The 26,518-nt window shown below is 45.3% G+C and overlaps 2 protein-coding genes and 1 pseudogene across 2 annotated transcripts; all 3 read right to left on the reverse strand.

Annotated features, from left to right (window-relative positions):
- Window positions 1–1,104: 1,104 nt before the first annotated feature.
- LOC124670765 (peroxidase 39-like) lies at window positions 1,105–2,282 on the reverse strand. The gene is made up of 3 exons (XM_047207239.1): window positions 2,079–2,282; window positions 1,603–1,768; window positions 1,105–1,517 (listed from the first exon to the last, which is right to left on the reverse strand). The coding sequence occupies exons 1-3, from the start codon at window positions 2,280–2,282 to the stop codon at window positions 1,105–1,107; spliced, it is 783 nt and encodes a 260-aa protein (XP_047063195.1).
- Window positions 2,283–16,576: 14,294 nt separating this feature from the next.
- LOC124672283 (coniferyl alcohol acyltransferase-like) lies at window positions 16,577–19,162 on the reverse strand. The gene is made up of 2 exons (XM_047208539.1): window positions 18,432–19,162; window positions 16,577–17,270 (listed from the first exon to the last, which is right to left on the reverse strand). The coding sequence occupies exons 1-2, from the start codon at window positions 19,160–19,162 to the stop codon at window positions 16,577–16,579; spliced, it is 1,425 nt and encodes a 474-aa protein (XP_047064495.1).
- Window positions 19,163–20,438: 1,276 nt separating this feature from the next.
- On the reverse strand, window positions 20,439–21,855 carry LOC124672284 (annotated as a pseudogene).
- Window positions 21,856–26,518: the final 4,663 nt, after the last annotated feature.

Raw genomic sequence — 26,518 nt, forward strand, 5'->3', positions numbered from 1 at the left:
ACTTATAAACTAGAAAATGTTCAAATTTCAAATAAATATTCAACTTTGAAAATGTATAGATTTATGAAATTATTTAAATATGAAATCAAATTTTAAAACCAAGTCCACTGAACTGCCGCCAGGTCTTGGGAGGGGGGGGGGTGCGACACGCTGTACGACAATCTCACAGGAATGGCCCATTTGGTTATTCCCATACGGAATTCCTGTTTATCTCTCAAGGGTAGTCATAGGGGTAGGGAAGCTTGCGGTTCAGTGGAAGGCTGTGCCCAATAAGGTCCATCCTCTATTTTTTGGTTTTTTAGTTTCTTATTATTTTCCTTTTTGTTTTGTTTTATTTTGTTTTTCTTCTTCTTTTTGTTTCTAAAGAAATCTTGTTCATCTTTTGAAAGAAATGTCCATCGTTCCCAAAAACAAATCACCTATATCAAAAAATGTTTACTTAGTTTTATAAAAATGTTCACTTATATTTTACGTATAGTCAAACATTTACTATATCCATGGAAACAATCAATTTAGTATAGGTGAACATGTTTTTCATATCTAGGAAAACAATATTTAGGCACACTTGAACAATTTGTCAAATGTATGAACATTTATTTTTGGCATCAAGGAAATTTATTTTTTGCAACAATTTTTTTATCAGAAATTTTATTTACAAAATAAATATAAATTTGATGTAAATTTTAAAATGTATTTAAAATAAAAGGTACCTCTTGTTGGGCCGCACTCGTTGTGGTCCATGAATAAGAGCTCCCATTGGGCCATTCCCGTGGACATCAAAAGAATCATGAGCCGACAAGTTCAGTTATGTTACGATAACTTGACCAAAAACAAAGATTAATGAAGCAATAATTTGAAAATTCCTCTAAGAAATCAAGAAAAACAATTAATCAACACACTGAATCAAGAAAATAAATAGTACACCGTACATACACAAGAACAAACCAATGATCTTCCAAAACTGAACAAAGGAGGAAGCGTCGTTACAAGCAAAATTACTTCCGGTGCACACAGATGAATTCATTCGGCAGGAGTCATTGATGAAGAAATTAATTTCCAGGAGTCCATCGGCAGTCCAAAACTGTCAGTTCGATTTGTGATCGATCAGTCGACGTAGATGCCGCAGGTCGCTCTGATCTCGCCGTCGGTCCCGGTGAGGACGCCAACCCTGCCCATGTTGATCATGGAAACGGCGAAGTCGGCGAAGAAGGTGTCGAGGGAGGACGCGTTGTTCATGAGACTGACGTAGGCCCCCGTGAGACTGTCGTGGCGCAGCGCGTCGTCGGAGCCGAGCAGCCCCTTGCCGGCGTACACGGACTGGAAGTAGCCCAGGTCGAACTCGTTGGTGGTGACCGTGTCCAGAGGCACCACGCTCGCAAAGTTGTCCGGCGCGCACGTTGCGTTCAGACCCTCCGCGTACTCTGGCTCCATCGACGGGTCCTCGTCGCCGACGCCGGTGTAGTTGTGCACCCGGTAGGAGAACGACGGGCAGTGCGCCACCCCGAGCGTGTGCGCGCCTGCAATTCATGTAGTACTTACGTTTAGCTCGTAGGACACGCACCACGACGCAGTGAATCGAGGTAGTGAATGATTTGTTCGTACCGGAGAGGACGACGAGGTCCTTCATGGTGAGGTTCTTGACGGCGAAGACCTTGGTGAGAACGGTGACGTTGCCGTCGGCCGGTGGCAGGTCGCTGAGGGCATCCGCCATCATGGAGACGTTGCCGTCCCGACGTCCGGTCTCCACCAGATAATCTGGCCCTTCGCTCTGCGGCACAAGAAAAAGAAGAACATATATCAGCAAAGCAGATCAGATCAATGGCGGATATAGAAACATATTGGAAGCATATATTATAAATAACAGCAATGCGAGAAGCTAGACGTACAAATTTGACGGCGTCGCGCGCGGCCATGGCCATGATGTCGGCGCAAGAGACGACGAGCGGGCAGGCGGCCTCGACCTTGACCTTGATAGCCTCGATCACCTCGTAGCCGCGCAGCGTTAGGTTGGGGTCGGCGTTCTTCTCGGCGGTGCCGTTGTTGGAGTTGATCATGATGGAGGCATCGCAGCCCCGGACGAAGCAGTCGTGGAAGTGGAGGCGGAGCAGGCCGGCGCGGACGGTGGAGTCGGCGGCGAAGACCTCCGTGAGCGCATCGCGCACCAGCGTCTCCACCCCCGGGCAAGACGTGTTGTAGAAATCGTACTGCAGGTCCGCCCGCGCAAAGCTCGCCACGAGGCTGGCCGCCACAACGAAGATCAAGAACCTGGTGGAAGACGCCATGGCGAGAGGAAGGAAGACGAAATGGATTGGATGGATGCGCTCACTGGCGGTGAATGAATGGATGGAGATCTTGCTTCATCCTGGCTATATTTATATGATCATGGAGTTAATGAGGATGTTCAATCGAGTCGATAGGAATGTCGGTCAAGTAGTTGACCTTGGAGGGCAGAGTTCGTGCTCGCCATGAACGTCCTAAATGCCGGGCGTGTATGTACGTACGTGCGGGCCATTATCGCGGCAGTTCCATCTGTACCGTTTTAACAACAGAATATACACGTAGCTAGGGCTTAGGGGGGATGAACCACTTGAATTATCTCGGACGACATGAAAGATTGCAAAACCTAATACTATGCTGAGCTGCTACTTCGATGCTTTGCTAGATACTGTATGTTTAGCGGTTAACGATACTAGTCAATGTGTCTTTTGTCTAGAAAGCTAATAAAACGAGTCAACCTCCCGTGTTCGAAAAAAAAAACAGAAGAACGTAATGTTTTCAAATATGTAGCCAAAACTTGGGCCAATTTACGCAGCCCGGGTTAGTGTCCAGCCCAATTTGTCCGTCCCACGGGCTTAACTGAGATGGAACGTTCTAATTTTCAGTTGTCCGTGGGATGCGCAACTGAGGACATCAAAGCATGTGCATCTGCAGTATTTTATGAACACTCCCTTGACGAAGTTGGAGTCGTTGCCTGTAAATAGCCGTAGCGAACTAATGATATATTATCTTCTTGAGAAACTTAGTCGCTATTGAGCCATCAAGCTTTTTGATGGACTTAGCTTCAACCCACTTGGAGAACTTGTTCACCATGACTAGCAGGTGAGTCATGCCTCCTCTTGTCCTTTTGAAGGGCCCAACCATGTCGAGTCCCCACACAACAAAGGACCATGTGATGGGTATGGTCTTTAGATTTTCACTAGACACGTGACACTGGTTCGCGAACTTTTGACAGACGTCACACTTCCCGACTAAGTCAGTGACATCCGCTTGAGTTGTAAACCAGAAGAATCCACAGCGAAACATCTTTGGGACTAACCAGCGCGAAGACCCTTGGTGACCACACTCGCCCAAGTAAACTTGTGGTAGGATCTTTGATTCTTCCACTAGTGCTAAATAACGTAGAAATACCTTTAATGCGTTGGGTTTGTAAAGCTGGGCATGTATGATAGTGTAAGCTTTAGTGTGGTACACGACTTGGCGTGTAACGACCTCATCTTCAGATAACTTCTACTGCTGCAAGTAGTTCAGGTACGACTTGGTCCATACCGGGGCAGTGATTGCGAACAACTAGTGCTGACTCGGTGAGAGCCGCGTGAGCTGTGTCGACTTGTAACTTTGCTTTGACAGACGGATGATGCAAATTCTCGAGGAACACCCCTTTTTGGTATTGTACCTCTGGAAGAGCCGACTCGTGATAGTGCGTCTACTGCCGCGTTGAGTCGCCTATCCACGTGCTTAAACTCTAAACCATAAATATCCGCCGGTCTTGTCGACAACTTGGCGTCAAGCCTTCATATTGGGATCCAAAGTATCCCTCGGGTGACGGTGCACTTCTGGACCACCGGTTCAAAGTCGCTCTGGCACTCGATTCGATTGATTCCCATTGCCTTGGCCATGGAAGACCATGGAGGAGGGCTTTGTACTCATCCATGTTGTTGGTGGTCACGAAGTGTATTTGCGACACTTATATCAGCCGCTCTCTGCTTGGCGACTTGAGGACAACCCCAGCCCCCGAGCCGTTCAATAACTTGCATCCGTTGAAGAACATTGGATCTTGTTACGACTCCTAGGACTCAGTCCAGTCAACCATGGAATCACCTAGAGCTTGCTAACTTGGTCACCCTCCGCGGCTCGTAGTGAACTTCTTACGTCGCGATTTTAATGTCCTACTTGCCTACTCACCGAGTCACCTTTCTGTTCCAGATTATGTCGGCCAGGGAGCTGAGCTCACCACTGATATGACATGCTCCCGTAAGTAAGTAGTGTTTTGGTTTGCGTGAAGCCATGAACACCCTCTAAACCAGCTTTTGGCCGCCAAGATAGTGTTGTTTCGACTCCTTCATAACTTCGCTGACGTACATGATGTGCTATGTTTTCTTCGTTGCGCTCTAGCGCGATGACAATACCAATCACCCGGTTAGTCACCGTGAGGTAGAGCATCACGGGCTCATTTAGGAGCGGATCCTCCATTAATGGAGTCATGGAGAGTCGTTTCTGCAAGGTATCGAAGGCCGCGTCAGCTTCCTCATTCCAGATGAACTTGTCGGCTTTCTTCAAGAGCCGATATAAGGGCAGCACTTTTTCTTCAAGGCGCTATACAAAGCGTCTTACTACAGCGATGCAGCCAGCGAGTCGCTCGACGTCTCTGATACAACGTGACCTCTCCATGGTGAGGATAGCTTCGATTTTCTCTGTATTAAACTCAAGCCTTGCTCGGAGACGATGAAGACCAAGTAGCTTGCCCACAGGTACACTGAAGACGCACTTTGTAGGGTTCAACTTCTTGTTGTACCGATATAGATTGGCAAACATTTATTTAAAGTCGCCGATGAGATCATCTGTCTTCTACGTCTTGACCGTGATGTCGTCATTGTATGTGTGGATATTGCGACGAATCTCCTAGTGTAGACAATGTGCATACACCTATGGTACATGGCTCCGGCGTTCTTGAGGCCAAAAGGCATCATCACATAGTAGAAAGCGCCGTAGGGGGTGATGAAGGAGGTATTCTATTGATCCTCAGGCATCATCTTGATCTGGTGATAACCTGAGTATGCATCAAGAAAATATAGTAACTTGCAACCAGATGTAGAATCGATTACCTTGTCTGACGCGAGGTAGTGCGAACGGATCCTTGAAGTATGCCTTGTTCAGGCTCGTGTAATTGTCATCTGATTTGTCCCGTTTTCTCCCTTGACGTCTTGCTTGTCATCTGATTGGTCACGAGTCTTATCAGACTTGGTGTACCTTGCGACAACTTTCTTAGGATTGTTTCGTTCAAGCTTACCTTTAAGGTTCTCGCATAGAAAATTCCTCTTGAAGGCGATAGACATCAGATTCCTCGCTTACAACAGTTGAACTATTGTACAACTTAGACCACCTAGCGAGATACTTGCGAGTTGTTTTGTTATACCTTTGGATGCAACTATCGAAGTCTGCAGGAATCGCAGGACACTTGTAAGTCACCTGGATGTTCTTGACGAAGACGCGCTTCTGTTAGAGTATATCTTCAGTTATAGTTTGGTAGTTTAAATTGTAGTCCAAGTCTATCTCTACTAGGCTTCTAGGAGTCTAAGTTTTTTACCCTCTATAAAAAGCACATTGAGGCCACAATCAGTTAATATCCCATAATTCTACATGGTATCAGAGCGGTTCTTTCTGCAACCTAGGGTTTAGCCACTCACTGCTTCGGCCATCCCGGGGTATCTCCATGATCTTCGCCGGGGGCATCCGATCTCGTAGCTAGTTTTACTTTCGATCTAGTTCATAGTTCTAGCAATTTTTGTTTTCTTCTTCCTTTTTTTTCCAATTAGATCTATCTAGTTTCTTAGGCACCCATGTCTAATCTGCTTTCTTGCCGGTTGATGTCTACGCACGCTTCTATTCCTGTAGACAGTGTTGGTCCTCCAAGAGTAGAGGTTTGTAGAACAGCAGCAAGTTTCCTTTAAGTGAATCACCCAAGGTTTATCGAACTCAGGGAGGAAGAGGTCAAAGATATCCCTCTCAAGCAACCCTCAATTAAGATACAAGAAGTCTCTTGTGTCCCCAACACACCTAATACACTTGTCAGATGTATAGGTGCACTAGTTCGACGAAGAGATAGTAAGATGCGAGTAATATGGATGAATATGAGTGGTAATAACAATCTGAAATAAATATGGCAGCAAGTAAACATGCAGTAGAACAGTAAATAAACGGAGTTTCAATGCTTAGAAAAAAGGCCTAGGGATCATACTTTCACTAGTGGACACTCTCAACAATGATCACATAAATAAATAAGTTCTCTTCTCTTATGCTACTTCAACACTCTCTTGTTGGATAACAAACTCCATTCATTGTGTAGGGCTACAAGAGCTCCCTCAAGCCGGAGTAAATAAGCTCCACAACATTCGGAATTCATATTTAAGTAACCTCTAGAGTGCATAATAGACCGTTGCAATTTAGACCGAGTACTAACATAGCATACACACTGTCACCTTTAAGCTATGAAAGGGGGAATAGATCACATCAATACTATCATAGTAATAGTTAACTCCATAATCTACAAGAGATTACAATCATAACCTACGCCAAGTACTACATGATGCACACACTGTCAACATTAAATCATGAAGGAGGAATAGACTACTTTAATAACATCACTAGAGTAGCACATAGTAATAGTGATACAAAGCTCATGATCACATAAAGATCACATCATGGGAGAGAGAGATGAACCACATAGCTACCGGTACATCCCTTAGCCTCGGGGGAGAACTACTCCCTCCTCATCATAGGAGACAGCGAGCGTCGATGAAGATGGCGGTGGTGTCGATGGAGATGCCTTCCGGGGGCAATTCCCCGTCCCGGCGGCGTGCCGGAACAGAGACTTCTGTCTCCCGAATCTTGGCTTCGCGATGGCGGCGGCTCTGGAACTTTTCTCGTATCGTGGCTTATTATCCTAGGGTTTTCGAGGCGGAGAGAATATATAGGCAGAAGGGCAGCCTCGGGGGAGTCCTGGGGCAGACAGACCATAGGGGGGCGCCCCCCCCTTGGCCGCGCCGCCAGGTGGGGTGGGGCCCCCAGGGCTCCCCTCTGGTCCCACTCTGGCTCTCTGGAAGCTTCCGTGAAATATAAGATCCTCTGTGCGTTGATTTCGTCCAATTCCGAGAATATTTTCTTTGTAGGATTTCTGAAACCAAAAACATCACAAAACAGGAACTGGCACTTCGGCATCTCGTTAATAGGTTAGTTCCGGAAAATGCATCAAAACGATATAAAGTGTGAACAAAACATGTAGGTATTGTCATAAAACTAGCATGGAACATCAGCAATTATAGATACGTTGGAGACGTATCAAGCATCCCCAGCTTAGTTCCTACTCGCCCTCGAGTAGGTAAACGATAACAAAGATAATTTACGAAGTGACATGCTACTTACATAATCTTGATCATACTACCGTAAAACATATGAGATGAATGAAGTGATTCAAAGCAATGGTAAAGATAATGACTAAACAATCGAATCATATAGCAAAGACTTTTCATGAATAGTACTTTCAAGACAAGCATCAATAAGTCTTGCATAAGAGTTAACTCATAAAGCAATAGATTCTTAGTAGAAGGTTTTGAAGCAACACAAAGGATGATTAAGTTTCAGCAATTGCTTTCAACTTGTAACATGTATATCTCATGGAGAGTTGTCATCATAAAGCAATATAACAAGTGCAATAGGTAAACATGTAAGAATCAATGCACACGAGTTGACACAAGTGTTTGCTTCTAAGATAGAAAGAAATAGGTAAACCGACTCAACATAAAGTAAAAGAAAGGCCCTTCGCAGAGGGAAGCATGGATTACTATTTTTGTGCTAGAGCTTTTATTTTGAAAACATAGAAACAATTTTGTCAACGGTAGTAATAAATCATATGTGTTATGTATAAGACATCTTATAAGTTGCAAGCCTCATGCATAGATTACCAATAGTGCTCGCACCTTGTCCTAATTAGCTTGGATTTACATGGATTATCATTGCATAACATATGTTTCAACCAAGTGTCACAAAGGGGTACCTCTATGCCGCCTTTACAAAGGTCTAAGGAGAAAGTTCGCATTGGATTTCTCGCTTTTGATTATTCTCAACTTAGACATCCATACCGGGACAACATAGAAAACAGATAATGGACTCATCTTTAATGCATAAGCATTCAACAGATAATATTCTCATAAGAGATTGAGGATTGATGTCCAAACTGAAAGTTCCACCATGATTCATGGCTTTAGTTAGCGGCCCAATGTTCTTCTCTAACAATATGCATCCTCAAACCATTTGATCATGATAAATCACCCTTACTTCCGACAAGACGAACATGCATAGCAACTCACATGATATTCAACAAAGGTGTAATAGTTGGTGGCGTCCCAGAAACATGGTTACCGCTCAACAAGCAACTTATAAGAAATAAGATACATAAGCTACATATTCTTTACCACAATAGTTTTTAAGGCTATTTTCCCATGAGCTATATATTGTAAAGACAAGAAATGAAATTTTAAAGGTAGCACTCAAGTAATTTACTTTGGAATGGCAGAGAAATACCACGTAGTAGCTATGTATGGTGGACACAAATGGCATAGATTTTGGCTCAAGGTTTTGGATGCACGAGAAGAATTCCCTCTCAGTACAAGGCTTTGGCTAGCAAGGTTGTTTGAAGCAAACACAAGCATGAACCGGTACAGCAAAACTTACATAAGAATATATTGCAAGCATTATAAGACTCTACACTGTCTTCCTTGTTGTTCAAACACCTCACCAGAAAATATCTAGACTCTAGAGAGACCAATCATGCAAACCAAATTTTAACAAGCTCTATGTAGTTCTTCATTAATAGGTGCAAAGTACATGATGCAAGAGCTTAAACATGATCTATATGAGCACAACAATTGCCAAGTATCAAATTATTCAAGACATTATACCAATTACCACATGAAGCATTTTCTGTTTCCAACCATAATAATGATGAACGAAGTAGTTTCAACCTTCGCCATGAACATTAAAAGTAAAGCTAAGAACACCAGTGTTCATATGAACGAGCGGAGCATGTCTCTCTCCCACACAAGCATGAATTTATTCAGAGAATAAAAATAACAAAACGAAAATAAAAGCACACAGACGCTCCAAGTAAAGTACATAAGATGTGACGGAATAAAAATATAGTTTCACTAAAGGTGACCTGATAAGTTATCGATGAAGAAGGGGATGCCTTGGGCATCCCCAAGCTTAGATGCTTGAGTCTTCTTGAAATATGCAGGGATGAACCACGGGGGAAACCCCAAGCTTAGACTTTTCACTCTTCTTGATCATATTGTATCATCCTCCTCTCTTGATCCTTGAAAACTTCCTCCACACCAAACTCAAAACAAACTCATTAGAGGGTTAGTGCATAATCAAAAATTCACATATTCAGAGGTGACACAATCATTCTTAACACTTCTGGACATTGCCCAAAGCTACTGAAAGTTAATGGAACAAAGAAATCCATTCAACATAGCAAAAGAGGCAATGCGAAATAAAAGGCAGAATCTGTCAAAACAGAACAGTCCGTAAAGACGAATTTTTCAGGGGCACTTAACTTGCTCAGATGAAAAAGCTCAAATTGAATGAAAGTTGCGTACATATCTGAGGATCACGCACGTAAATTGTCAGATTTTTCTGAGTTACCTACAGACGGGGCTGCTAAATTTCGTGACAGCAAGAAATCTGTTTCTGCGCAGTAATCCAAATCTAGTATCAACCTTACTATCAAGAACTTTACTTGGCACAATAATGCAATAAAATAAAGATAAGGAGAGGTTGCTATAGTAGTAACAACTTCCAAGACACAACAAAACAGTAGCAAAATAAAAACATGGGTTATCTCCCAAGAAGTGCTTTCTTTATAGCCATTAAGATGGGCTCAGCAGTTTTAATGATGCACTCGCAAGAAATAAGAGTTGAAGCAGAAGAGAGCATCAAAAAGCAAATTCAAAACACATTTAAGTCTAACCCACTTTCTATGCATAGGAATCTTGTACACAAATAAATTCATGAAGAACAAAGTGACAAGCATAGGAAGATAAAACACAAGTAACTTCAAAATTTTCAGCATATAGAGAGGTGTTTTAGTACCATGAAAATTTCTACAACCATATTTTCCTCTCTCATGATAATTTCTAGTAGCATCATGAACAAAATCAACAGTATAACTATCACATAAAACATTCTTATCATGAGTCTCATGCATAAAATAATTACTACTCCCAACATAAGCATAGTCATTCTTATTAATTGTAGTGGGAGAAAATTCAACAAAGTAGCTATCATTATTATTCTCATCACCATAATAATCAAATATAGGAGGCATAGTATAATCATAATAAACTTTATCCTCCATAGTAGGTGGCACCAAAATACCACTATCATTATAATCATCATAAATGGGAGGCAAAGTATCATCAAAGTAAATTTTCTCCTCCATGCTTGGGGGACTAAAAATATCATGCTCATCAAAACCAGCTTCCTCAAACTTAAATTCTTTCATAGCATTAGCAATAATAGTATTCAAAGAGTTCATGCTAATAACATTGCTATTTTGCAAACAAAGTTCCATGGGTTTTTTAATTCTCTCTTCAAACACCTCAGGTCCTAATTCAATATAAAGTTCATAAAGATCTCTAATTTTTATGTTGTTTTCCATTAAGCCTAACTAGTGAAAAATAAAAACAAGAAATAAAAAGATGCAATTGCAGGATCTAAAGGAAATAGCTTCGAGCACTCACACACCGGCAACAGTGCTAGGAAATAGCTTAGTAGTCGGAGGATGTGAATACCTTTTACCTTACCTCCCCGGCAACGGCGCCAGAAAATAGCTTGATGTGTACGCACGCTTCTATTCCTGTAGACAGTGTTGGGCCTCCAAGAGCAGAGGTTTGTAGAACAGCAGCAAGTTTGCCTTAAGTGAATCACCCAGGGTTTATCGAACTCAGGGAGGAAGAGGTCAAAGATATCCCTCTCAAGCAACCCTGCAATTAAGATACAAGAAGTCTCTTGTGTCCCCAACACACCTAATACACTTGTCAGATGTATAGGTGCACTAGTTCGGTGAAGAGATAGTAAGATGCAAGTAATATGGATGAATATGAGTGGTAATAACAATCTGAAATAAATAGGGCAGCAAGTAAACATGCAGTAGAACAGTAAATAAACGGAGTTTCAATGCTTAGAAAGAAGGCCTAGGGATCATACTTTCACTAGTGGACACTCTCAACAATGATCACATAAATAAATAAGTTCTCTTCTCTTATGCTACTTCAACACTCTCTTGTTGGATAACAAACTCCATTCATTGTGTAGGGCTACAAGAGCTACCTCAAGCCGGAGTAAACAAGCTCCACAACATTCGGAATTCATATTTAAGTAACCTCTATAGTGCATAATAGACCGTTGCAATTTAGACCGAGTACTAACATAGCATACACACTGTCACCTTTAAGCTACGAAAGGGGGAATAGATCACATCAATACTATCATAGTAATAGTTAACTCCATAATCTACAAGAGGTTACAATCATAACCTACGCCAAGTACTACATGATGCACACACTGTCAACATTACATCATGAAGGAGGAATAGACTACTTTAATAACATCACTAGAGTAGCACATAGTAATAGTGATACAAAGCTCATGATCACATAAAGATCACATCATGGGAGAGAGAGATGAACCACATAGCTACCGGTACAGCCCTTAGCCTCGGGGGAGAACTACTCCCTCCTCATCATAGGAGACAGAGCGGCGTCGATGAAGATGGCGGTGGTGTCGATGGAGATGCCTTCCGGGGCAATTCCCGTCCCGGCGGCGTGCCGGAACAGAGACTTCTGTCCCCCGAATCTTGGCTTCGCGATGGCGGCGGCTCTGGAACTTTTCTCGTATCGTGGCTTATTGTCTTAGGGTTTTCGAGGCGGAGAGAATATATAGGCGGAAGGGCAGCCTCGGGGGAGTCCTGGGGCAGCCAGACCATAGGGGCGCCCCCCCTTGGCCGCGCCGCCAGGTGGGGTGGGGCCCCCAGGGCTCCCCTCTGGTCCCTCTCTGGCTCTATGGAAGCTTCCGTGAAATATAAGATCCTGTGCGTTGATTTCGTCCAATTCCGAGAATATTTCCTTTGTAGGATTTCTGAAACCAAAAACAGCACAAAACAGGAACTGACACTTCGGCATCTCGTTAATAGGTTAGTTCCGAAAAATGCACCAAAACGATATAAAGTGTGAACAAAACATGTAGGTATTATCATAAAACTAGCATGGAACATCAGAAATTATAGATACATTGGAGACGTATCATCGGTGCAATAAACTATCTAGCTCAAGAAACTCTACGCTTCTCGGTGACTCTACAATCATCATCTGCACGAGCGGACGAACGTCTACATCAACAATCTGTTTTGAGTCATGCTCTACGTCTACTCTGCCTTATCGTCACCCGGCTAATCAACATCGAGCACTCAGACTTCGATCTGCGGCACCACGTCCTTGTACGCGGTGGTCGGGCTAATCAACCGATCTTGCGTCCGCACGTACGAGGGTGCAGCTCACCGTCAACAGAAGGCCGCACCTACATCGCTCTGTGGTCATCATCGCCGACTATCTAGGCTAATTCTCATGGTTATCGTGACAACAACGGGGATCTCCTTCAACACCGCGACAATTCACGCAGAATCTGGGTTTAATTTCCGGAATCTACTTCTAAAATCTACTTCGACAATTGCTTCATCGTCTTCGTCCACTACGACCTCGCTCCTAGAGTTGCAGTCTAGTTTTTTGTTTGCGTGCTCGTGCTTAATTTTTCTCTCTTTATTTACAACCATAATAATGATATTTCTTATTTGCTTCTTTATGTTGATGATATTGTTCTTACTGCTTCCTCTCAACCTTTCTTACATCACATTATCACACTTCTTCTTTCATCTTCATCATTTTTTGGGTATTGCAGTTCTTCGTGACTCTTCTAGACCTTTTCTTTCCCAACGGCAATATATTCTTGATCTTCTTTCTCGTGCTGGTATGCTAAATTGCCAGCCTTCTCGCACTCATGTTGATACTTCCTTTAAACTTTCTGCTAATGGTGAACCTTTTTCTGATGCCACTCTCTATCGTAGTCTTACTGGTGCTCTTCAATACCTCACTCTTACTCAACTTGAAATTTCCTTTGTTGTCCAACAAGCCTGTCTTTACATACATGATCCGTGTATTCCACATTATAATCTTGTTAAACGCATTCTTAGTTATCTTAAAGGCACTCTTGACCATGGTCATCACATCAATCACTCCTCCCCCACCTCGTTGACAGCGTACTCTGATGCAGTCTGGGCTGGTTGTCCAGATACTCGTAGGTCCACATCCGGATTTTGTGTTTTTCGTGGTAACAACTTGATTTCTTGGTCCTCTAAAAGACATGTTATGGTCTCCCGCTCGTCCGCTGAGGCTGAATATCGTGCTTATTGTCACAACTTCGCCGTCCCATTGCGCATGCTACTGTTGTTTATTGTGACAATATCTCGGCTATTTACATGTCTGGAAATCCTGTTCAACATCGGCGCACCAAGCATATCAAGATTGGTATCCACTTTGTTCGCGAGAAGGTCGCCTTGGGGCAAGTTCGTGTTCTTCATGTTCCATCGACGGCTCAGCTTGCAGATATATTCACCAAGGGGCTTGCTACTCAACCATTTACAGATATTCGATTCAGTCTCAACGTTGTTGAACCCCACGTTGATACCGCGGGGGACGTTAGAGTATATCTTCGGTTATACGTTTGGTAGTTTAAATTGTAGTCCAAGTCTATCAATATTAGATTTCTTGGAGTCCAATTTTGTACCCTGTATAAACAACCCTTTGGTGCCACAATCAATTACAGTTAATATTCGGCATGTGTCTCTACGAGCGAACGCTCTTGGCGGGCGAACCGAAGATCCACGTGCGCGCAGAGTTCTTCACCATCAGGTATGTAGCGAGTTAGGATTGCCAATCTCACGTCTCGAATAGACATGGTGATCTGTTATTTTTCCACTAGGAAATGGGGTTTCACTGCGATCGTATTTTTCAGTGTCCTGGGGCTGTTTGAACTTGTCCGGGAATCGTTCTTCTAGGATTATAGGGATGAAACACTTTGTTCCTAGGTATGCTTAGTTCACAACCCGGCGACTATCAAGAGTATCTTGAAAGTCGCGATTGGATGCCACGCTCCGCGCGGTTTCCGTCCAATGTCTCATGTAGATCAGAACGCTCCCCTGCTCTCTCTATAGCCGTTCCAGCTTCCTATGGTAGTTGGACACAACAGGTCTAAGGAGATTGTTACGCCAGTCTTCACATCGTGATTCACAGCACGCTGGGTTGCCACCAGGGCGGCTTCCTTCGTTGATGTGATCCGCTACGCCAAGTTAGATTGTTCCTGTTGAACAGTGGCAATTACCAAGAGTGCCTGGGCGTGCTGGACTCTTGCTTTGTTGATCTAACCCTTAAGCATGTTGGAGAGCCTCCACCGTGAGCATGTTGGCCATGGGTGTGGCATAGTGATCTGCGGGGATCTCGAGCCTGCTCGCACCTTGATCTGAGGGAGGGGGTCCATTGTGTTGCTCTGGATGGCGACTTGCCATCGTTGCAAAGAGGGCCACCTCCGTTGTTTATCGCAGGTGCACCTCCTATGTCACCGTTTCCTGCGGGTTGCTCTTTGCTACCCATGTTGGCATTTGGTCGAGTCGATGTGCCTGCGCCTTCTGCAACCCCTGGGCGAGCGAAATTTGCATAGGGGCAGGTCGGATGGACGACGCATAGACCTCGACTGATTATGATAATATGAGATCCGTTTGAGCGCTTTGTTAATTTAAAGTTGGGTCGAGCCTTCTGTTTAATTTAATATGAGATCTGCTGAAATTCCAAGTTCTTGTGGGTTGCTGCTTTCGCACTAGATCCTCGATGAACTATTGTAGTAGTAAGAAACATACGTTTTGAAGCTATGGTTTAATATATCAATTTTTTTTGATTGTATGATTTTAAATTTTGACTGTATTTTGAAGCTATATAGTTTAATTAAAAAAAGGATAATTTCTACACCGAAACAGGCACAAAGTCCGTTTTAAGCTATCTATATCTGATATTTAAAGATCAGCGAATAAAGATATCCGATTACAAAGTGGTGCCCCGGATACAGTATAATAAATAGCATGCGGATATGAACTATCCAAAATTTTATAAGGATAGTCCGAAGGTTTTTAAAGAATAATCCAATTTTTCAGTCAAAAGCTAAAGTCAATCTTACAAGTTAGTAGGTATTAAGTTACCAAATTTATTTGGAAAGCATGTTTAGCTCTAAATTTTTATTAATGATTGAGTTTTAGTGCATTGTGTCTCTTTTCTTAACTACGCAAGATTTGCAAAGACTATAAATATCTACCGATGAGAGCATATATTCAATTTTTTATATTTCCGACCAGAGTCCCCCTCCCCCCCCCCCCCCCCCCACACACACACACACATATTTCAGATTTGAATCCGTAGTACATATATCCGTAGTGGAATCCGAAACTGATCAATATCCGCTTCGATCCAAATTTGATCTGACCATTAGCTAAAAAAACTTGCACATGGTCCTAGAGAAAATTTTGAATTACTAAAAAAGTATCATTTTGTTTGCTCGACCCAACGGCCATCAATGTGGCTAAAAATTTCTCAAAGCAGAATCGTGAGCAAACCGAGGAACGGAATCACAACATCGTCATGATCACCGATTCTTGATCAATTCATCAAATGGACAAGCTATGACTCGATGAATGAATGAAAAGAGTCACACATAATTAAGTAAAATCATGCTTTTCTTATGTTAACTGTATGGATATTTAAATTTAGGGCTCCATCTTACATTTCTTACCAGGACCCCAAATTTCTGGAGACGGCCCTGCCTCTAGAAACGAAAAATACTACACCCTTCGTTCTTGAGTGCTAGGCCACTGTCAAAAATACATTTTTCATGTATACAACAACAATAAGATTTATTAAGGAAAAAATGATTAGATTTCCACCTCGTAAGATACTAATTAAAGTGAATGTTGCATGCAACCACAGATAAGAGACACCACATAGTTATATAGAAGAACGCGGAGGGAGTAAAATTCGTGGATGCGCGGGTTTGTGTCAACTTGATTTGTACATCGAGATTCGTATGAGCATAAATAAATGGTGGAAAGATGGTGATTTTGGAGCTGCATGCTACCTTTTTTAACATAAACTTTGACCAAAAATTTGAGGAACAAATCTTGGCTATATTGTACGTAACTATAATTAGTATTATTGAACTTATATTAGAAAACACATTCTGATAGTGCTAATTTTATATATCAACATCTTTATATATTGCTAGAGTAATTTTTAGTTAAAAAAACACGAAAAACGATGAAGTTTTATTTATTAAAATAGAGGTAGTATTTTTTGTTGCCTCTGGGAAATAAATATTCATAACTGCGGAACGCAAATAGAGGTGAGATCCCAGGCAAAATGAGATGCGATTAGAGCCGGCTGGCTCTACTATTTTTTGCTCCCGCCACGAGGCCGAGGTACTCCGCGGTTAGAGGCTTGAAGATGTGCTGCTCGTCGGAGTCGAAGGCGGCGGCAAGGCTCGGCCAAATGGACATGCCGAAGAACCAGCAGGAGCCGCCGGGGCGCGCGACGATCTTCACGAAGCCGGAGCTCAACCTCCCCCAGTCCATCTCTTTCTCCTCCTCCTTTTCCACCTCCATCTCATCCAACCACGTCACCAAGGTGGCTCGCCCGAAACCAAAGTCAGTGTCGAGACGAAACGACGCCAGCGACGAGACACTCAGCACCGGGCTGCCCATCCCGACAGTCGCCGTCTCGACGTACCTCGCCGCACCCTTGTGCTCCTCCACCCAGTCCACCAGCTCCTGGAAGTGCTCGTCGTTAACTGCCGACTTGATTGATTCATGCACCATGGACGCGACTCCCGGGAGCGGCAACCGCCTGATCCCTTCCATGCTCGCCTCCGCCACTCCATACGTTATGACGTTGCCGACGTAGTTGCGCATCGCCGCCGGGGCGGTGGTGGTGAGACGCCGGCGCCGGCGCCCGTCAACCCACCAGCCCATGCGGCATTTCTCGTCGGATGAGCCCACCACGGCGGCGAACACCTTCCACATATACGCACACACGGCTTCCAGAAGCGTTGCGCGGCCGCCCGCCTGGCAGGCCCGTTGATAGCCACGATCGAAGAGCTCGATGGAACAGGGTCCCCAAATTCCTGAGGCCCCCAATTTTATGCTCGCTAGTAATATTTTCTGGTGGTCCAGTCCAGGCACCTAGCTACAGCAGTCCATTTACTTGCTTCTCGGCCCAGCACCAACGTCAAAACGTGCACGTCAAAAAGAAAACGTTCAGAAACTCCAGCAAGCCACGATGGCGGTATTGCAGGATCTAGTCCCAACGTAGATGCGATCGTTTTCTCGTTCCGTGCTTGTGCTTCCTTCCGCCGTCGTCCTAGATCGAGAATCCACAACGATGCGGCGACATTCCATTCCGATTGGCCGACATAAAATTCGAATTCTTCCGTTTAGCTATTCGCTCGCCTTGCGCCGATCGCCAATCATTGTTCCTGTTACTTGCTGGCGTACCCCGCGGCGATGAGACCATCACCCGTCAAGGTATGACCACTGCAACCACGATCATCTAGCCATCTTGAATTGTTTGAATTATTATGTTGATATATTGTTTTATGAAGCATGACAAATCATAAGAAAAACGAAGTGTCAATGTGGTGCAATTGATGGAGGGAGTTACTTCTTATCTAGGATTTACATGAGAAATCTATGGATTCTCTTGATATTCTGAAGTTTTTGGAGAAGCCCCCCTTTTATCCTTTTGCTAATATTTCTTATAGAATTTTGTTAACCATTTTTTGGTTACTATTGCATAATGGAAAGGAGCTTTTTCTGAACTCATGTCGACGAAATTCTAACGTTCTACTATGACACAAGAGAAACTAGGTGGATTGTCAGCGGTAGGATATCTTGGAGATGATTAATTATAAAGATATGATGGAATATTTTATTTCAACAAATACTAGATGGACGATGCTTTTTGAAAGGACATGAGGTTTGTTTATTACTTTAGTGCTAAATTTAATCTCCCCGAATGAATCCTTGATACATTTTTGAAGATTGTACAAAAAAGAACATGATGAAGTTACGTAGAGTCAAAATGGGGCTGGGGGCCTTTGCCCCCCCCCCCCGTTTTTGTAAAAAAAAGTAAAAGTACAATTTGGTTACTAGTCATTGAGTTTTTGTAACAAAGAACTTAGGGCCTCATTTGGTAAGTCGACCGGGGCCCCCAAATTCTGGAGACGGCCCTGCCGCCTGGGCGCGAAGCATGGCGAGGTCCTGCTCCTCGACGTAGTAGGTGCGCCCGACCTTGGAGGTACTAGCCGTCAGGGCGTTGACAAGACGCTCACGCTCCAGCGGCATGAACAACTTCCCCACTGAACTGCTGTATGTCGGCGGTGCGCGAGGGCGGAACACCGATCGGTCGAGGTTCGGCGCGGCGGCGATCGTCCCGGACCGCGCGAGCTCGGACCACGCGTTGGCGATCATTGACAACGCACACCCGTCCACGGCTAAGTGGTGGCTGCCCCACGCCACGGCGAACCCGCCGCAGGCGAAAGACACCAGCTGCAACGACAGCACGACGTCAGCGCCGTATTGAACGGGGACGCCTATCCTCAACAGGGACGCGTCCAGGTCACCGTAGTCCAGGCTCCCCAGCGCCACATCGACCTCGCCCACAACGAGCTCCGCTCCTTGGTTGTCGCAGTGCAACTCCGGCAGACCTGAGCGGGGGTCTGCCACGATGCGGCCAGCGAGGGAAAAGAAGTGGTCGAGCAGGGATGGCAGCTTGGCCTCAAAGGCGGCCGCAACCTCGTGGAAGCCGCAGCCGCCGCCGGGGGTCGAGGGGTAGACGCAGAACAGCACGATGGGCAAGCCCTGGCGGAGCAAGTCGAGGTTGGAGACGGCTACAATGGTGCTGGGCCGCGTCACAGAGGCTTTCACGATGCCTTTTCTCGTGACACGGACTCGCGCTGCCATTTTCCTTTGCCCCTTAGCACTGCAAACTACGATTTGGCCTGCTTGAGTCTATACATGTGTACAGACGGAGCCAGGAAAACAATATGGAGGGGGCCAAATGAACGTCAGTTTAGTTGGAGGGAGCCACTTAGTGAAATGCTAGCCAATTTTAGGACCAATGTGCGTAAAATATAGGGAGCCTTTCACAAAAAAATTCAGCATAGGGGGGGGCATTGCCCCTGCTCGCCTCCCCCTAGCTCCGTCCAACACCCGATTGTTTTTTCAAACAATTAGTGGCCTTGGATATAATTAATTTATCATCAAGCGGTTCACCGTACAAGTTGACCTTGAAACTTGCAAGTAGAATCTTTCGATGTAGTACTCTCTGTTATAAAAGCGACAAGCAAATAATGAAAAACGATAAAGGTAAACGCAGCGGAGACACAAGATTTAACGTGGAAAATCCCTTCCAACACAGAAGGGGGAAAACCATGGGCCCAACCAGCAAAACTTCACTATATCGGGGAGTGTTTAAAAACGCCGTGGGTTATCTTATAATCTGATAAACCCTAATCGGCGGCTTACAAGATGTATATAGGCGGTGCCAACGATCCGTACCGCCTCGCTCCGCTCGTCAGAAGTTAGCCTCCTTTTAGTATATGAATTTGGATCACAATATAACACTCTCTTCTTCTCAAAATAGGATGCCGAGTAACATGCACATATTAGTACTCTATGTTATTATATTCATACTGATTATAAACATCAAATAGTATCATATATGTCTTTATTAATTAGTTTGTAGACTCATTGTATTTTGTAATATATATCTTGTATTATCATGGTTAAATTTACAATCTAGTAATATGCGCAAGCCCTATGATCCGGGATAGATGGAATACTTTGTCTTTCTCTCTTCTTATTAACTCACTACCACATAAGAAAATTTGTTGACTTGGACACTGTGTTACCCTTGAAATTACTTGCACTATGAGTAGTCTAAAAGTACTAGTGGTACATTGACGACTCACCATTCTGGTTAGTACTCCCTTGGTCCCGGTTCATAGGGCTTGCACGCACGTATTTATATGTTAGAATGTTAACCAATAATATAAAATATATATTATAAAATATATATTATTAGAAAACTTAGATGCTCTACTTTTTGCCTGGAAAAACGAAGAAGTTTTATTTATTAAAATAGAGGTACGTAGTATTTATTATTGCCTCTGGGAAATAAATACTCATAACTGCGGATCGCAAATAGAGGCGAGATCCCAGGCAAAATGAGATGCGATCAGAGCCGGCTGGCTCTACTATTTTTTGCTCCCGCCACGAGGCCGAGGTACTCTGCGGTTAGAGGCTTGAAGATGTGCTGCTCGTCGGAGTCGAAGGCGGCGGCAAGGCTCGGCCAAATGGACATGCCGAAGAACCAGCAGGAGCCGCCGGGGCGCGCGACGATCTTCACGAAGCCGGAGCTCAACCTCCCCCAGTCCATCTCCTTCTCCTCCTCCTTCTCCACCTGCATCTCATCAGCCACGTCACCAAGGTGGCTCGCCCGAAACCAAAGTCAGTGTCGAGACGAAACGACGCCAGCGACGAGACGCTCAGCACCGGGCTGCCCACCCCGACAGTCGCCGTCTCGACGTACTTCGCCGCACCCTTGTGCTCCTCCACCCAGTCCACCAGCTCCTAGAAGTGCTCGGCGTTAACTGCTGACTTGATTGATTCACGCACCATCGACGCGACTCCTGGGAGCGGCAACCGCCTGATCCCTTCCATGCTCGCCTCCGCCACCGCATACGTTATGACGTTGCCGACGTAGTTGCGCATCACCGCCGGGGCGGTGGTGGTGAGACGCCGGCGCCGGCGCCCGTCAACCCACCAGCCCATGCGGCATTTCTCGTCGGATGAGCCCACCACGGCGGCGAAAACCTTCCACATATACGCACACACGGCTTCCAGAAGGGTTGCGCGGCCGCCCGCCTGGGCGCTAAGCATGGCGAGGTCCTGCTCCTCGACGTAGTAGGTGCGCCCGACCTTGGAGACACTAGCCGTCAGGGCGTTGACAAGACGCTCACGCTCCAGCGGCATGAACAATTTCCCCACCGAACTGTTGTAGGTCGGCGGTGCACGAGGGTGGAACACCGAGCAGTCGAGGTTCGGCGCGGCGGAGATCGTCCCGGACCGCGCGAGCTCGGACCACGCGTTGGCGATCATTGACAGCGCACACCCGTCCACGGCTAAGTGGTGTCTGCCTCACGCCACGGCGAACCCGCCGCAGGCGAAAGACACCGAGCCGCACACGACAGGCACGACGTCGGCGCCGTATTGAACGGGGACGCCTATCCTCAACGGGGACGCGTCCGAGTCACCGTAGTCCGGGCTCCCCGGCGCCACGGCGACCTCGCCCACAACGAGCTCCGCTCCTTGGTTGTCGCAGGTGCAACTCCGGCGGACCGAGCGGGGGTCCGCCACGATGCGGCCGGCAAGGGAAAAGAAGTGGTCGGCCGGGGATGGCGGCACTTGGCCTCAAAGGCGGCCGCAACCTCGTGGAAGCCGCGGCCGCCGCCGGGGTCGAGGGTAGGCGCGAACGACACGATGGGCAAGCCCTGGCGGAGCAAGTCGAGGTTGGAGACGGCTACAATGGTGCCGGGCCGCGTCACAGAGGCTTTCACGATGCCTTTTCTCGTGACACGGACTCGCGCTGCCATTTTCCTTTGCCCCTTAGCACTGCAAACTACGATCTGGCCTGCTTGATTTCTGAAACCAAAAACAGCAGAAAACAACAACTGGCTCTTCGGCATCTTGTCAATAGGTTAGTGCCGGAAAATGCATAATGTGACGCCCCGGAACCGGTACCATGAGGATTCCAGCGATCCCGCCGAAATCCGCACGATATCGATTCAGAGACGCCCTCCGACACGACGTGCGCGACGAGTCACACATGTGATGCCAGAGGAATTAACACGAGCGGTAACATTACAACAGGATTACAATAGAGCCCACAAGATACATATATTACAACAACGACTCCAACGAGTCAAGATCCAAATATACAATACAAAGATCCAAATCATACAGAAGACCGAATACGTCCGAGTACGGACAAGATACAAATTGGACTAAGAGTTCTGAAGATAACCAGTGGCGTCCATAACCCTGCCGAGGCCAAGCCGGAAGGGTAACCTTGCTAACATCGTCATCTTGTACCTGACGAAGTCGGGCCATCGGTTGCCGACAAAAGGGAGGAAGCAAAAGAGAAAGGGAAAAGGCGAGAGTAAGTACCAAGGAACGAACTCCGGCACGTACTTAGCGAGACTAGAAATGGCTATGCTCGCGGGCGAGTATAAATATATATCGTACGGGGCTATATGGTAGGTTTAGCGGCGGCAAAACTATAACCAATAGAGACACGCTACAACATCCGTCTACTATTAGAAGATAAGAGAGCGCATAAGGTAACGAGATAAATACTACACAAACATAACTCGACCAAATACACATATCCCCTTCAACAATTGCGAAGAGGCAATGTAAAAGGCACTCAACGGTGGACAAGTTTTATTAGGTATCGGTTGTAGTAATGCTATATTACTACGCAAGTTATTAGCAAATTATTAGCAACAAGATAACGGTGTAAGTTGTTCTATGATCAAGCTATACAATTCCAAGTCGTCCATAACCGCGGACACGGCTTATCGATAAGATGTACACCCCGCGGGGTTGCCCAAATGTAACCATACGCATGCTCGACCCACTTACGACAGGTGGATGTCTCACAACAAGACCGTTCCCGAGTTCAACAAGAAAGTCTAGGGGCACCCAACTAAGCTACCCGTGACGAAGTCCGGCCGTACTACGAAGCGGACTCGGAGGTTTGCGCCGGCGGCTAGGCGTGCAAACCACATGCTTCGCTAAACGTCCCGCAAGGTACGAGTATGAGAATATAAACACCCGAAGGCAACGAGGAAGTAAACACCCGAAGGCAACAGGTATATAAACATGCATGCGCCAAATAAAACCAAGGTTGTGGCCCCTTTTCAACCGACTTGAGTACGGGTAATGGGTGAGGGGGTCCCAATAATCGTCCCCACGCATGGGTAGAGCGCTCAATCTCGGAACGGATAACAAGAACTCGGGTCCTAGGGGACATTAGCGAGTCAAAGTTCCAATGCTTTCGCAAAGGGGCTCACGAGATGCCTCTGCTTACAATTTTAGTTGTTAACAATTAAATAAAGCATGTGTATCTCCAACAACTGATATAGCATGTGATAACCTCCCAACAACCCAACATATCCCGATAACAGATCGAGATAAACAACATGGCCTAAACACGCCTACGACTCGCAAGGCTCAAACATCAAGCAACGGCTATGGGTAAGGAATGATACATATAGGATTATTATGGTAACAAGTGGAATAGGACACGTGACTCGATAAATAAGCGCAACCTATGTATAACAATGCGAGGGAGAGTATAAAATAGGTGAAGAGAGAGGGCTCGCCTGTGGAAAGCTGCAGGAGAACTTGTCGGAGAACTCGTCGTATCTCACAACACCACTTCGTGATCCTATCCGGGAAGAAGCAAGTGCTGGAACACACAACGGATGCAAACTTACTACTACGGATAAAGAGTCGGCATGCTCAAGATGATATGCATGACGTGACAAGGATGATGCGATGCACTTATCCAATTTAATCGGAGCCGGAACCCCGTACAATCAAATTAGGTTGGAGTTGCATTTTCTACCGACAAAGTTAAGTGTTGATTATCATGGCAAAACATGGCAAGGGTGCGCTACTTCAAAATTAAACGGAGCGGGGAAACCATAGTCGGTGTCCGAAATACTCCGCATATATGTTAGGTAAACATGCACGAACTATCACGGCTCGACATGATGCGAGATGCAAACAAACATATGGATGGCATATTCATGTTCAGTGCATTTTTCTGATCAATTTTCATATATAACACTTTGCATTTGGAATTATAGTTTAGAAGATATAGATTTTACAAGATTTGAGCATTTTCTGCAAAAACAAAACAAGAAGGGGCGACAGGGCCGGACCTGCACTGTCCTGGGCTGGATCTGGTCTGAAGCGGAGACAGAGACGTGCAGGCGTTGGGCTGCAACCTGCTGCTCGCGTGCGTTGGGCTTCTCCAAGGGAGGATCTGGGCTGAGGCCTATCAGGTGCAGATCTGATCCAACAAACAGGAAATCAAAAATAGAAGGATTAAACGCCTGTGCAGGGATTTGAATTGAACTCAAGATCTGTAGATCAAGGACCAAGGAACCAACCACTGGGCTGCAGTAGCTGATGTTGATTATGACCAGGCACACAACGTTTTAACCCAAAACGAAGCGAAGATCTGGGACATACACATCCATGGCGGAAGGCTCTGGTTGGAGGAGGATTCGATGGCTGGGGGCGAACCAGAAGAAACGAGATGGCGTCGGGGGTGCGTCTCGACGCGGGGAAAGTGGTGGTGTGCTCGGTTTGGCCAGAGGAGGACGAGGGCGGCTGGAATCGACGCCGGAGCATGGCGGCCATGGTGAAGAAACGGCGGTGGTGCGGCTGCTTCAAGGCGTCGTGGGTCGATTCCTTGCAGAGGGAGGTAGAGAACGTCGAGGCGCTTCTGGCGGTGGTCTCAGATCGTCGAGGGATGGACCAGAGCGGCGGCGCCATGGCGAGGTGGTGTTCCCAGTGGCTGTGTTGGTCGCTCTCTGTGAGCAGGTAGAGAGGAAACCAAAAGGGAGCAAGGAGAGGGTGGCGGCACGGGGGAGGAGGATAGGGCTAGGGTTTCCTGGGGGCTCGATGGGGATTGAAAAGGAGGGGAGCGAGCAGGTGGGAGTGGCTCGACATCGTGGTGGTGGACAGCGACCGGAGGTGGTCACGCTCCTTCCGTGAGGAGAGAAAGCGACAAGAGGAGACGATCTTTTCTCCTTGCGAAGGGGTACGGGCCAGAGGAGAAGATGGGCTCGAGCCTGCGGTGGGAGAAAGGATGGTGGGCTGCCAGGGAGAAAAGAGAGAAGGCCAGGGGAGAGAGAGGCCCAGAGGAGGAGTTTTGTTTAAATGAAAGGAGGGAGAAGGTTTTTATTATATAAGACATATGAGAGGGAAAAATAGTTTTTATTTAGAAATAGTTTTTATTTGATAAAAACTTGTGAATAATATGATGCTTATGCCATGATGATGCATAAAATAAAAAGAGCAAGCAAAATCTATAGGGGTACTACCCGGGGCCGTTACACATAATAATGATGTAAAGTGTGTATAAAACATGTGAGTATTGTCATAAAAGTAGCATGGAACATAAGAAATTATAGATACGTTTGAGACGTATCAAGCATCCCCAAGCTTAGTTCCTACTCGCCCTCGAGTAGGTAAACGATAACAAGGATAATTTACGAAGTGACATGCTATCATAATCTTGATCAATACTATTGTAAAGCATATGAGATGAATGAAGTGATTCGAAGCAATGGTAAAGACAATGATTAAACAAGCTGAATCATATAGCAAAGACTTTTCATGAATAGTACTTTCAAGACAAGCATCAATAAGACTTGCATAAGAGTTAACTCATAAAGCAATGGATTCTTAGTAGAAAGCTTTGAAGCAACACAAAGGAAGATATAAGTTTCAGCAGTTGCTTTTAACTTCAACATGTTTATCTCATGGATATGTCTCATGGATAATTGTCAACGCAAAGTAATATGATGAATGCAAATAAGCAAGTATGTAGGAATCAATGCACACAGTTGACACAAGTGTTTGCTTCTAAGATAGAAAGAAATAGGTAAACTGACTCAACTTAAAGTAAAAGAATGGCCCTTCGCAGAGGGAAGCATGGATTACTATTTTTGTGCTAGAGCTTTTCATTTTGAAAACATAGAAACAATTTTGTCAACGGTAGTAATAATTCATATGTGTTATGCATAAGATATCCTATAAGTTGCAAGCCTCATGCATAGAGTACCAATAGTGCTCGCACCTTGTCCTAATTAGCTTGGATTTACATGGATTATCATTGCATAACATATGTTTCAACCAAGTGTCGAGAAAGGGGTACCTCTATGTCGCTCGTACAAAGGTCCAAGGAGATAGATCACATTTGATTTCTCGTTTTTGATAGATCTCAACTTAGGACATCCATACGGGACAACATAGACAACGAGATAATGGACTCCTCTTTAATGTATAAGCATTCAACAACAGGTAATATTCTCATAAGAGATTGAGGATTGATGTCCAAGCCGAAACTTCCACCATGATTCATGGCTTTAGTTAGCGGCCCAATGTTCTTCTCTAACAGTATGCATACTCAAACCATTTGATCATGATAAATCACCCTTACTTCGAGACAAGACG

This window comes from Lolium rigidum, chromosome 7 (assembly GCF_022539505.1).
Source record: "Lolium rigidum isolate FL_2022 chromosome 7, APGP_CSIRO_Lrig_0.1, whole genome shotgun sequence".
Lineage (NCBI taxonomy): Eukaryota > Viridiplantae > Streptophyta > Magnoliopsida > Poales > Poaceae > Lolium > Lolium rigidum.

Coding starts and splice junctions, on each gene's coding strand:
- LOC124672283 (XM_047208539.1), bottom strand. CDS start 19,162: ATGGCAGCGCGAGTCCGTGTCACGAGAAAAGGCATCGTGAAAGCCTCT. Junction 17,271..18,431: donor ATGCTTCGCGCCCAGGCGGC/AGGGCCGTCTCC, acceptor TCAACGGGCCTG/CCAGGCGGGCGGCCGCGCAA.
- LOC124670765 (XM_047207239.1), bottom strand. CDS start 2,282: ATGGCGTCTTCCACCAGGTTCTTGATCTTCGTTGTGGCGGCCAGCCTC. Junction 1,769..2,078: donor TCCACTTCCACGACTGCTTC/GTCCGGGGCTGC, acceptor CTTGTGCCGCAG/AGCGAAGGGCCAGATTATCT. Junction 1,518..1,602: donor GGACCTCGTCGTCCTCTCCG/GTACGAACAAAT, acceptor CATGAATTGCAG/GCGCGCACACGCTCGGGGTG.